This window comes from Ranitomeya imitator, chromosome 5 (assembly GCF_032444005.1).
Source record: "Ranitomeya imitator isolate aRanImi1 chromosome 5, aRanImi1.pri, whole genome shotgun sequence".
NCBI classification, from domain to species: Eukaryota; Metazoa; Chordata; class Amphibia; order Anura; family Dendrobatidae; genus Ranitomeya; species Ranitomeya imitator.
The window spans coordinates 228,783,176-228,796,906 of NC_091286.1; the positions used below are offsets into that span (position 1 = coordinate 228,783,176).

At 44.3% G+C, this 13,731-nt stretch overlaps 1 protein-coding gene across 4 annotated transcripts in view; it reads left to right on the forward strand.

Moving 5' to 3' along the window:
- REPS1 (RALBP1 associated Eps domain containing 1) overlaps positions 1-13,731 on the forward strand; it is a 134,816-nt gene that overhangs the window by 34,103 nt on the left and 86,982 nt on the right. For 2 of the 4 annotated variants that reach the window (XM_069725937.1, XM_069725939.1), the window contains exons 4-5: positions 9,866-10,019; positions 12,198-12,322. In XM_069725937.1, coding sequence (XP_069582038.1) covers positions 9,866-10,019; positions 12,198-12,322 — 279 coding nt within the window. The remainder of the gene's footprint in view (positions 1-9,865; positions 10,020-12,197; positions 12,323-13,731) is intronic. The other 2 variants (XM_069725938.1, XM_069725940.1) reach the window with 1 other exon arrangement.

Below are 13,731 nucleotides of genomic sequence, written 5' to 3' on the forward strand. Positions count from 1 at the left end.
CTGTAGGTACGCACGACCGGCATCATCGCACGACCAGCATGAGCGCTATGCCCCGTATTCCCTGGTCCTAGAGCTATTCTTAAGGCTCCCGACCAGCAACCCCTGGTCTTATACGTACACGACCACCATCCCCTGGTCTTAAGGGTAAATGACCAGCATTCTCTGGTCTTAAAGGCACAGGACAAGCTTTCCCTGGTCTTAAACCCACATCCCCAGCACGGTCTGAAAGGCTCATAACCAGCCCGAAGCCGGTCTGAATATTTAGTTCAAATGAGCGCAGGAGCCTTCCGCCGTCGATCCCTTTTTCCCCAGAATACCTAGTTCCTCTGAGTTCGTCACTGCCGCAATCCAGGCTTCTCGGACCAATAGATTGTATCCTATTTGAACCCGCTGTGGTTTGGAGTGCTCGCAGGCTCAATACAGATGGATCCTCCCCTACTCGGGGACCATTGGTTAGCAAAGGCCACAAGAATTCTACACATTCAGGCGTCTCTAAATCGGGAGCTTCGCTTCTTGCTTTCCCTCACGCCTATTTTGGCCATCAACTAATCCGTCGATTTCACAAGGACCATGGTTCTGCCCTAGATCAGGCTGCTTTTTCTCCAAACGGAGATAAACTCCCTAGTAGTGCATTTGCCCTTTTTTTTTTTTTTTTTTTCTGGGACAGATCATCCGGATAAGAGATTGACTGGCGAGCACCATAGTAACGTAGTGGAAGACACTGGTGTTTATACAGCATGGGAGTCCAGGATTCCGGCCTTACCATGAGCAATCTCAAATGGTCTTGCTCTAGAAACAGATACCTCTTCAAGCGACTCCAGATGCCATGGCTGGTTTAACTGTTTTGTTTTTTTTTGTTTGTTTTTTTTAAGGGCGACGGGTCCTTCAAAGGACACCGTTCTCCTCACACCATCATGAAATGAGCTCATGGAGCGAACGAGCACATGGAGCGTCGCCTCCTCGTATACTCTGGGCGACTGGTCCTTCAAAGGACTCCGATCTCCTCACACCATCATCATATGAGCACATGGTGCGGAAGGAGCACATGGAGCGTTGCCTTCTCGTATACTCTATTATAATAATAATAATAATAATTTTATTTATATAGCGGCATCATATTCCGCAGTACTTTACCTCTGGGCGACGGGTCCTTCAAAGGACTCCGATTACCTCACATCATCAATAAATGAGCACATGCAGTGTCACTTCCACGCGTACTCTGGGCGACGGGTCCTTCAGAGGACACCGATCTCCTCACACAATCATCAAATGAGCACATGGAGTGTTGCCCCCATGTATACTCTTCTACAGTTGGGAATAATGCCAACCCGGTCATCCCGGGGACTTAAACTCCGTGGATGTACAGATGCCCTCCATTTGACGTCAGAGCAGCTCTCCTCTGCATCGCCACTATTTAACGGACGATGCGTGGTGGCGGACGTTTCCTCTCCACCTCCTTGTTCAGGGTTGGTGGATTGAGAGTTCATCCTTTTATCTCGGCACATTCAATGACGGCAGCTACTCAGGAGATGGCTTGTTTTCCTCACCTGGCGGATGCAGCCGTGCACTTTGCTACCTGGCAGTTTAACTTCTATGGAATATCTAACAGTATCACTGATCTTTTTAAAAAATACCATGGACTGTTAGACAATGTCTCGCTCTGTCTTGCGGCATAGAGTTCAGCATTTTTTACCTTTCCTTAGCCCGCACGGGTTTTCCAGACCAATGGTCTACTGGCTGGAGACGTTAGCTACCTTGCTTCACAGTAACAGAAAAGATTTGGGGCAGTGTCCGCAACACATAGGAGCGTCCTATGTAAATGTGCTATACACCCCACCACAGGGTGTTTAGTCTGTGTTGCTCTTGTTACTGATGGTTCCAGTGTTGGTCTATATTTATTTGTTTCAGATTAGTTCTCTCTCTTTCCGGAGACAGTACAGCTGGCCAATCAAATTTCGTGAGCAGGAGGATTTCTATGCGGCTAGTTGCACGGCGCTGTCCGCAGTGTATACCATTTATTTCAGAAGGGCTTTATGGATCTGAGAACGGAGGCATACTCTGCGTTCAAAAAAAAAAAATCCTCTGACATCACACCCTTACAGAGTGGTCGCTTATTCGGTGTGAATAGTTGGGGGTGTTCCCTACCTAGGAACAAAGGATCACAAGTGTCCTATAGATCCAACCAACAGCGGAAGGATTGTCCAGGACAGTTTAGATCTAGGGGATCTTGGTTCCAGCAAAGAGGACCGAAAAGTAAGACCGATCCTGGACCTCTAACTTCTTACAGGCTTCAAAGAGGTCCTCCTTCTTTGGATGGAGTTCCTCCATTCGGCCATCACTTCAATGAAAAAAGGTGGTGTTTTCTGGCATCCATCGTCATTGGGGATGTGTTCCTTCTCAAGTCACGTCCTCGCCTTTAGGCTGGGCTACCGCTCCCAGTTTGTTCGCCATTATCATGGTGGCAGTCATGTCCCTCTGGCACTCTGGGTGCGTGGCTGTCCTCCCCTATCTGGTCGTCCTCCAGCCGTTCTTCCAGGATTACGCCGAACCCGGTTATATATAGCTTACGTTACCCTTCCTCTCCTGGGCTGGCGGATAGACTTAGACAGGTCTTCCTCATTCCCAGCCCGGCGCCTATCTTTATTAAGGATGATCCTAGACACCTCCGGAGGGTTGGAATCCTCCCTTGAGGCAAGGCCGTGGCCCTAAAATGGACAGCCCCCCGCACTTGGTCATTCATCCCCTCATTCCGGGCCGGAATAGTCTTCCGGCAATTCAATGGCAAATGCCAGAACGGCCTGTCTGGTTGTGGGCTTTCTTTTCTGCTATATCATTGAATGAAAGAAGCGGGTTCTCAAGACAGGACTGATTCCAGCCCCAGTCCATACCTGCCCTCATTCCGTCTGATTTGCTATGAGCATCCTTGGGTGGGTTAATAGCAATGGAGGCAGTTCACTTTGCTCCGCTTGTTTTTTTTTTTCTGCAGGTCAAACAGGTTTCCAGAGGGTAAGCTCTGAGCATCTTTCTCATCTGGGGGAGATCCTTTCTCCCGGTTCAATGGTTGCTAGTGACTACGGAGAGTCACCACACTGCTCAAGCCCTCTGGTTATTTCGGGAATCCAGTTTTCCGACCTGTTTTCTTCTTGGGATCCGGACGGCACCTCGGCTCCTTCATCAGGCACAATGTCCTCTGGCAGGTGACCCCATCCAAATTCAGTTGGATATTATCACGGCTGTGCAATACCTCTATTATCTAGCAGGTCCCGCGGGCAGGCACCTTGTCCTATGTACCTCACACTCTGAAGGGCTGAGATCTAGCTCTTGGTGATTTTGGCATTGCTCATCCCAGGAAGTAGTCCTCAGGGTGGCAGTTTTTTCCTCAGCCGCTAGGGTCTCGCCCCAGTGAGTGGGAACTTCATCTGGAAGGCTTCCAGCATATCTGCCTTCACTGCAGCACTCCAGACGTAGATCAGAGGACGTCCACACTGAACACAAATGCACTTGAGTTCATGGCTAGGCCTCGAGATCCAAAAGCCATCGCAGTGCATGCTCTGGTTCTTCTGTGATACTAGCTCAATCACGCCTCTTCCACTAGCACTGAGGGTCTTAAGGAAACAGGAAGGCCCCATTGATCCTGGGAGATCTGCACTGTCCAAGTAAATTCAGACGAGTCTTCGTAGCTGGCAGCTCTGTTCCTCCAGACCTTCTTTCCCTATTACCATCAAGGCAAGGTTGTCCTCAGACCGTTCCCTTCCCTTGTTACCAAGGTGGTATCGTACTTCCACTGTTCCGAGAACATCGCTCTTCCCTCTTCTCTTTCGGCTCCGGTCCACTAAACTGAATGGGTTCCCCATACCCTGGACAAGTTGAGTGCCCTGAGTAGATACCCTTTCAGGACGGCGTCCTTTGAGAGGATGGACAACTCATTGGGCTCCCTGGTGTTTTTTCAGGGAGGGCTTAGCCGTTCTTCGGCCATTTTTGCCTGGTGGATTCTTTACACATTCAGAAGTCCTTCCATGTGGGTCGTCTGCTTATTTTCCCTCCAATCGATCAATCGAGCTTTCGGAGGGTCTAGACGCCAGGCGTCGGCAAAGCACGTTGTCAGCTTTGCGGGATCATCCAGTCCGCATTCATCCTTGAAGCACTATAATTCCCAGACTTCCACAGACGTCTGGGCAGGCGGACTCTGCAGGCCGTGGTGGCGCACTTGTAAGTGGCATTACACAGGGCCTGATCTGATGTTGTTCCCACCCAGGGACTGCTTTGGGACGTCCCACGGTCTGTGTCCCCCAATGAGGCGAAGGAGAAATAGGGATTTTTGTGTACTCACCGTAAAATCCTTTTCTCCGAGCCATTCATTGGGGGACACAGCTCCCACCCTGTTATTAGCTTGTGGTTGTTTTTATAACGTGTGTATATATATATATATATATATATATATATATATATATATATATATATATATATATATATATATATATATATATATATATATATATATATAATTCGACGTGCAATACTCTCATATATGTTTTGACATGCTATATTCTAATATATTATTGTTCTCCTACTGCTTTTGCACCGAACTGGTTAGCTGAGAGCCAGCAGGGGGGTGTATACTGCAGGGGAGGAGCTAACTTTTTTTGTATCTCTTAGTGTCAGCAGCATACACCCATGGTCTGTGTCCCCCAATGAATGGCTCGGAGAAAAGGATTTTACGGTGAGTACACAAAAATCCCTATATTTCAATCAGTGATATCTAGGATATGGGATTTTAGTGTTCCCCTTATTTTTTTGAGCAATAGTGGACTATGCAAAGAAACGTCAGAAACAGCCTAACACATAGTGGCAGGGTGCAAAATGCAAGTAGGTACAGCGTATACCGAACGCCACAACCAAGTAGCGGAATTGTATACAGGAACATCGGCACAGCAGATGGGTCAGGTGGGAGACACCAGAAAAAGTGGTGGAGAATGAAAATCCTGTGGGACTTCAAGTTCCAGACAGTTAAGCAGATGTTGGCTAACCAACCAGATATTTGTGATAGTAGACAAGGATCAGAAGACAGCAATGATAATGGATGTGGCAGTGCCAAGTGACGGCAACATCAGAAAGAAGGAATATGGAAATCGGGAGAAATACCAGGGCCTCAAAGGAGAACTAGAGAAGATGTGGAAGGTGAAGGCAACAGTGATTCCCTGGGTGATAGGAGCACTTGGAGCAGTGACCCCCTAAGTTGGGAAAGTGGCTACAACAGATCCCAGGAGCAACATCTGAACTCTGTCCAGAAAAGCGCAATGCTGGGAACAACTAAGATCCTGCGCAGAACCCTCAAACTCCCAAGCCTCTGGTAGAGGACCCGAGACTGAGAAAGGACAACAAAGACCACCCCCATTGGGGGTGAGAAGGAAGTTTTTTTTGTTTTATATTCTAATATCCTGTCTCACATACACGGGGGAAGAAATCCTCAGACGTATAGACACCGAAATTGTACCATTAAAAACTGTTTATTTTATGATATAAATTCCTGTTACATGATATTATAACTAGCCTTCACTACACATAATCATTCTCTTTAAATTGGGGACGCCACTAGGAAGAAGCAAATGTGGCGAAACGCGCGTTTGGGCAGCGGGACATTACATACCTGTTACTTTCCATGAGCTCCACGGAGGTATTTAGTCTTACACTCCTCAGCTAATGTTATCTACTTCTATATGCAATTTAGAGAATGATTATCTGTAGTGATGACTAGTTTAACCCCTTAGTGACCGAGCCAAATTTTTGAAATCTGACCAGTGTCACTTTATGTGGTAATAACTCTGCAACGCTTCAACAAATCTCAGTGATTTTGAGATTGTTTTTTCGTAACACATTATACTTTACTAGATGGCAGCCCGATTCTAAAGAATCGGGAGTCTAGAATCCATATATACTTTATTTATTCAAATGTAAAAATAATACAATTAATAAATAATAGTAAGAAAGAACAAAAAATGGCTGCACTCACCAGCTCTTGACAATTCTTGTTATTTAAGGTACAGTTACACAGGATCCATGAACATGCTTATGAGGGGAGGGATGAAAGACATCAGACGACAACTTTGCGTGTTGTGGCAAATGCCACAACAACGGTTCTTTGCTTAAGAACAATGTCAGGTAGTAGGAAAATACCCAGTTAATAATAGGCAATAGTTCTTTGCAGGAATGCAGATATTAATAAATAGGCAGTTTATATTGCAGAGAAATTGCTGGGCAATAATGGACAATGTCCTTATGTGGCAAATAATAGAGCAATATACCCAATGTGGCAAAGAAGAGGTTAATAAACGGCAGTCTCTCAGTATAACAGTCAGTGAATAATAGGCAGTATATGGAGAAAACACCAAACAAAAGTTCAAAATTGGTGTGAAAATGTCACTGAACCACTTCACAACTAAATATATATATAGTTTTGGTAAATGGTATTATCATTTTTTTGACGAAATTTGGCAGGAGCTTGAAGAGCAACGTCACTGGGCCCGCCTCCACGCAGTAGAAACTTGCTGTGAGGTAAAAATTCAAAAATCACACCAAAATGGCGGGCGGAGTGTGTCACAGTACGGCACGTTTCTGATTGGTCGCTCGCAGCAGGCGGCAACCAATCAGACACTGGACACTGTTGATGTCACTTATCTCCGGACATTAGCTCCGGACATTAGCTCCGGACATTAGCTCCGGACAGGAAGTTGGCACAAATTGCAGGAAGTAGTATTCTAGGCAATTATATATTAGATGATAATGGTAAATTTTGTTCAACATTTTTTGTGTTTATTTATAAAAAATATCAAAAATTTTAGAAAAATGTTAAAAAATTAGCAATTTTCTAAATTTGAATGATTATCCCTTTAATCCAGATAGTCATACAACAGCAAACCATTAATAAATAACATTTCCCACATGTCTGGTTTACATCAGCACCATTTGTAAAATGTTATTTTATTTTGTTAGCATTTTAGGAGGTTTAAAAATGTAGCAACAATTTTTCATTTTTTCAAAGAAATTTACAAAATTTATTTTTTTAGGGACTTATCCATGTTTGAAGTGACTTTAGGGGTCCCATATATTGGGAAACCCACAAACGTGATACCATTTTAAAAACAGCACCCCTAAACATATTGAAAACTGCTGTCAGGTAGTTTATTAACCCTTCAGGTGCTTTACAGGAATTAATGCAAAGTGGTATGACAGAAATGAAAATGTGTATTTTTACCACCTAAATGTTGCTAACTTCTAAACAGATTACTACAGCCGTCAGACTCTAAGGCCACTATTTGGTCATGAATTGCCATGGCAAACATCAGGACAACAAAATCATGATCTGAGGGCACCAATTGTGACAAAGAAGAAGCCCCCACACACTGTTAACCATTTATAATGATGTAGTCACTATTGACAGCAGCATCTAAGGGGTTAAACAGATTTAGATGGTGCAAATACTGATCGTGGCTGGTACAGCAAGTTGTCAGCTATAGTGTACAACCGACAGATGCTGGATTGTCATCTGTATGGGGAGGCTATTCTCTTATATCTCAGGTCAGTTAAAAGACGTATTGGTGGTCATTAAGGGGTTAATACCATGTAACGGTGATTTATCATATAGGTGGAATGGGTTAATGTTTATGCCCTGTAATGATACCCTATACCAGTGTTCCCCAACTCCGGTCCTCAAGAGCCACCAACAGGTCATGTTTTCAGGATTTCCTTAGTATTGCACAGGTGATAATTGCAGAACCTGCACAGGCAACAAGTCAATCACCTGAACAATACTAAGGAAATCCTGAAAACATGACCCGTTGGTGGCTCTTGAGGACCGGAGTTGGGGAACCCTGCCCTATACTATATGCAGTTGTGTATTTTTAGCCGAATACAGCAGGTTTAACGTGTATGCAGTGAAAAAAACGCAGCGTGTTTTATTAATTTTGCGGATTTTTTGCGGATTTCCCACTATATAATGCATTGGGAAATGTCCGGAAAAATCCGCACCAAAAACGCGGTAAAAACGCGTAAAAAACACATGCAGATTTCTTGCAGAAAATCTCAGGATTTTCTCAGGAAATTTCTGCAAGAAATCCTGAAGGTGTGCACATAGCCTAAGGCTATGTGCCCACGTTGCTGAAAGTATGCAGAATTTTCCTGATAAAATCTGGCCTCCCTTCGCAGGAAGTCCGCTTGCGGTTTTTTTGCATTTTTATCTCATATTTGTCGAGCTTTTTCCGCCTTTTTTTTTTGCAGTTTTTTTTTTTTTTTTTTTTTAACAATGGTCCAAATACAATTCTATAGCGGCAAAACTGCCAATTTTCCGCAAAATTAATGAACATGCTGCATTTTTTTCTGCAATGCTTTTCCACTGCGGAAAAAAATGCAGCATGGGCACAAAAATTGCTGTGCTGAATTTATTAAAATGATGGATGCTTAATCTAAGCGTTTTTTTAAGTTTTTCCGCAGCGGAAAACCTCCTGAAAGGCTTTAACGCTAAAGATCCGGAACGTGGGCACATAGCCTAAGATGACTGTCAGACAACTAGTGATTGGAAGGTCAACTTAAAGTAATGCTTCCGTACAAGTGCGAAAATGCTCCAGCACACTAAGTGCTGAGACGGGTTAGTCAGCCATGACTGGTTGGGAGAGACCTCTGCTCACCATATCTCCACCCCTGGCTGTGGTTCACTTTGAAAATCCCACTCCCAGGCAGGACTGTGTGTGCGGAGGTGGCAGATCTCCTGCCAGGTGGGCTAACCAGCACTATTGTATGCACTTGTTACTTTGTTTTACCTCGTGCCAGACAAAGGCTGTATTTACGTTTTCTGATTATGTGGTTTATGAGGACTGAAATAAACCAGCCTTGTGGATATTTTTGAGTTACTAAAAAAAAAATAATAATTCTTAAGGGAACTTGGACATTCCTTAGATTGCATATATCAGGGCAGCACGGTGGCGCAGTGGTTAGCACTGCAGCCTTGCAGCGCTGGGGTCCTGGGTTCTAATCCCACCTTGGACCATTTCTGCAAGGAGTTTGTATGTTCTCCCCGTGTTTGCGTGGGTTTCCTCCGGGCACTCCGGTTTCCTCCCACATACCAAAGACATACTGATAGGGAATTTAGATTGTGAGCCCCCATCAGGGACAGCGATGATAATGTGTGCAAACTAAAGCGCTGCGGAATATGTTAGCGCTATATAAAAATAAAGATTATTTATTATATATAACACTACCTTAGTGCAGTGACTTATCGAGTCTGTCTTTATCTTTGGCTCTGAGTTAGATTTTGATCTGTGGTGCAACGGATGGAAATCCGTCAGAACATTGCACCCCACAATACTGTTTTAATGGTCATGTTGCTCTGGGAAAAATATTGTCATCTACATGTTACTTATTGAATGTGTTACTCCCTTACCAAATTCTGTTTTGATTCATATACAAAAGAGGCTCTGGATGTGTCAGAGCACTTAAGAAGCTTTTGCCTCCCTAGCGCTATTTCCCTATTGACCAGCCCCATTGTCCCCTGACAACTTGCTGACTTCACTACATAGTTGGTGAGCTGGCAGTCAAGCAGAGAAAAATGGGTCTGAGGAAAGAATGGAGCCATCGAATCCGAGGCTTGGGATGCTTTAAGAGGTTGGATTCAATAAGACACTATAGGTCTACCTTTTTGTTTGTCCACCCTCAGTGACTACTCTGACTTTGTGACCTAAACAAGCCAATAAGCTATGTTGGCCTTACTAGCAATGTATTACATTACTGAGAACTGCCTTATACACATAAAACATTTTACTACCACTAAGAGTATAATAATATTTATTTCTTCCCTTTTTTTTTTTTTGCTAAGGAGTCCACTTCACCCGTAGTATCCCCTGAGCAGTCTCCACCATCGTCTCCTCATAGTTGGAGGAAGCACAGCCGACACGCCAGTGGAGGAAACAATGAACGGGCTGTATCAGGGTCTGGTCCATTTTGGACACCTTACAACGAAACGCAGACAGGTACGTTTGTATGCTGACCTAGAAACCCCTTTTTCCATTGCTAATGTCCAAGCAACCTGCGTGTATGTTGAATATGTATGACAAAGCAAATTATATTTAGCTATATCATTGGCATAATTGGTGTGGCCCCAATGAGTCACAGCAGGGATTAGCTGCAATGAAATGCGTTTGTCTTTTTTAAATTTGGTCAGTACCTCCAAAACCATTTACTCCAAGGAATTTTTCTTTAAATTATTTTTTAGTGGTTGAATTTGGGAACAATTATGCCCCTTTTGTGATTTATGGTGCAGGAAGTCAGACTTTGATATTATTATTATTTATATAGCACCATTAATTCCATGGTGCTGTACATGAGAAAGGGGTTACATACAGAGTTATAGATATCGTTTACAGTAAACAGGTTTACAATGACAGACTGGTGCAGAGGGAAGAGGACCCTGTCCTTGCGGACTTACATTCTACGGGTTAATGGGGAAGAGACAGACGGTCAGGGTACAGCAACTCGGGTGGTTGGTGAGGCTGCAGCTCGGAGGGTGGTGGTGAGGCGGCAGCTCGGTTATTGCAGGCTATAGGCTTTCCTGAAGAGATGGGTTTTCAGGTTCTGTCTGAAGGATCCGAGGGTGGTGGATAGTCGGACGTGTTGAGGCATGGAATTCCAGAGGACGGGGATATTCTGGAGAAATCTTGGAGGCGGTTGTGAGAGGAACAAATAAGTGTGGAGGAGAGTAGGAGGTCTTGGGAGGATCGAAGATTACGTGAGGGAAGATAGTGGGATTTTAGTTCAGAGATATAGGGAGGGGACAGGTTGTGGATGGCTTTGTAGATCAGCGTTAGTAGTTTAAACTGGATTCGTTGAGGAATTGGGAGCCAGTGGAGGGATTTGCAGAGGGGAGAAGCAGGGGAGTAACGAGGAGAGAGGTGGATTAGCCGGGCAGCAGAGTTGAGGACAGACTGGAGTGGTGCAAGAGTTAGCGGGGAGGCCACAGAGGAAGGTGTTGCAGTAATCGAGGCCGGAGATGATGAGGGCATGCACAAGTTTTAGTAAATTGTGGGCTGAAATAAATCTTAGACATAAAAAAAACTTTCTTTAGGGTTTTGTACAATTTTTTTGTCCCTGCCATGGAGTGAAGTAAGTACCTTCAGCCATATATGGCTGCCACTAGGAGGCAGACGGAGGTACTTTAAAAAGACTACCCGTCACCAGTAGGAGTTGCTCTTTTTATTTAATAAAAGTGGGCAGCCCCAGACTGGTGAATTTTCTCAATATAAGTGAACACTCCCTAATATCTCCCTAAAGGGCCAGACTCTCTACCAATAGTCGCTCCATAACTTCCGAGTAGTGGGATTTGGACATTCAAAGCGGATTCCAACCACACTCTCTAGCCCATTTTCCAGTGGAAATGCCTGCAAGAGAGAGAGTTATTGGACCCCTCTGCATGCCGATATTCCACAACGTAGAAGTTTTTGGGCTGACTTGCTAGGGACTCAAGCCTTTTCAGAGGACATCAGGGAGTCTGGTGGTTGCCACAGGCCACAATGTGCCCAAAACTGTTTTTTCCTTGCTACTCTGGCTTGTGCATCCTGACTTCAGAGCAGGGGGTCTTGGTTTGACTGGGGAACTAAAATCATGTCTATGGTATACTGATTTTTAGTCCTCAAAGGCCTCAACCGCTTCTCAAGGTGCTACATTTCCAAACAGACTTCATTAGGACAGTCAGGGTGAATTCCTCTCGTCAAGGTGCAGTGTTGCTTTGCTATCTGGTCCAGCCACTACCAATTTGTGGCAATCCAATTTCACCTGACTACAACCCCAAAGTTGTTTTAGCCATCGTGTACTTGACGTCATCATGACAAAGGCGCAGTCCAGATCATTGTCCATAAGAGGCTTTACTTCCATCTGGACATGCTTGCCTGCCTTGGTCAGGAACCATTTTCGACATGATCACGCCAGGCCCCATGTTGCTCGTGCTACTGTGAGCAGCCTCTGTCTATACATGCTACTATGGTCAGCAGTATCGCCAGACTGTCTCCCATGTTTCACATCTGGGATGTCACACCCCTGATTACAGCTAAAGTTCACAAATATTGTTCTAGGTTATATATTCTGAAGTTGCTCTGAATTTTTTGAAATCTTGAAATCTTTGTTGCATATACTTAATTTGTTGGATTTCTGCCTAGGTGGTTCATCGGGTGACGGATCATGGCCAGCACACTCGCCACTTCCACATCAGGAAAATTGGGTCAGTTTTGCAGATACTCCACCAAGCAGTGCTCTTTTAGCCATGCATCCCGCCTCTGTCCAGGTGTGACATTTTATTAGTTGCATATTCATTTGCTTTGTTTTAATTTGCAGCACTAGAATGGCTTTATTTTCCATCACTTTTTGTTTCACTTTTGCCTTCTGTTTTCTATTTTGTAGAAGGCAAGGTACAATAGTTCATTGCCTTAAGGCAGGCTTTCACGACTGCAACAATTTCAAACTTTTTTTTAATTATAGCCTTTTCAACTGCGAAGTTTATAGGGAATCTGCAGTAAGATCAACCTCACCACCGCTTCCTCCCAAAAGTACGGTACATGCATGGGCACACAGGAAATCTGACAGCTATCAGTCTGTTCCAAAGAGGGAAGAGAAAGCGGCACTCGCTGTCCCATAAAAACCCTTATTTGACAATCCTTAAAAGCATGGATGCAGGAGGTTGTAGGTAGAAAAGACTGACTTTTGTACCTGCAAAAGACTGATTCACATGATCAGAAAAGATAGGTAAACTCTAACTTCACAAAAAGAACAGTTATGCGTCTGAAACATGCAATACTTAAACTCCTTTCTGCCATCAGACGTACTATCCCATCGAGGTGACCCGGGCCCGTATGACCATCTACGGGATAGTACGTCATACGCGATCAGCTGCGCTCATGGGGGGGATCGCAGCCATGTATCAGCTGATTATCACAGCTAACCCCCGGCACTATATGCCAGGAGCGATTACGGACCGCTCCCGGCACATTAACCTCCGAAACACTGCAATCAAACAAGATTGCAGCGTTCCGGTGGCACAGGGAAGCATCGTGCAGGGAGGGGGCTCCCTGCGTGCTTCTCTGAGACCCTCAGAACAGCACGATGTGATCGTGGTGTTCCGAGGGTCTCCTCCCTGTAGGCCCTCGGATCCAAGATGGCCACGGGGTCCTGCAGGGAAGTGGCTTGTCAGTGCCTGCCGAGAGCAGGTGCCTGCAAGCCTCCTGCACTGCCTGTCACTGCAGTGTCAGATCAGCGATCTGACTTTATATAGTGATGTCCCACCCTGGGAAAATGTAAAAAAGTATTTAAAAAAAGTGTAAAAATATATTTTTTTTGAATCCTAAATAAAGAAAAATATATCTATATTTTTCAAAAAAAATACACTTCTATATCGAAATAAAAAAAAAAACAAAACAATAAAAGTACACATTTAGTATCGCAGAGTCCGTAACAACCCAACCTATAAAACTGTCCCACTAGTTAACCCCTTCAGTGAACACGGCAAGAGGCAAAAAACAATTCTTTATCATCATCCCGAAAAACAAAGTGGAATAACACGCAATCAAAAAGACTGGTATAAATAAACATGGTACTGCTGAAAACGTCATCTTGTCTCTTAAAAAACGAGCCGCCATACAACATCAGCAAAAAAATAAGTTATAGCCCTCAGAATAAAGCGATTCAAAAATAATTATT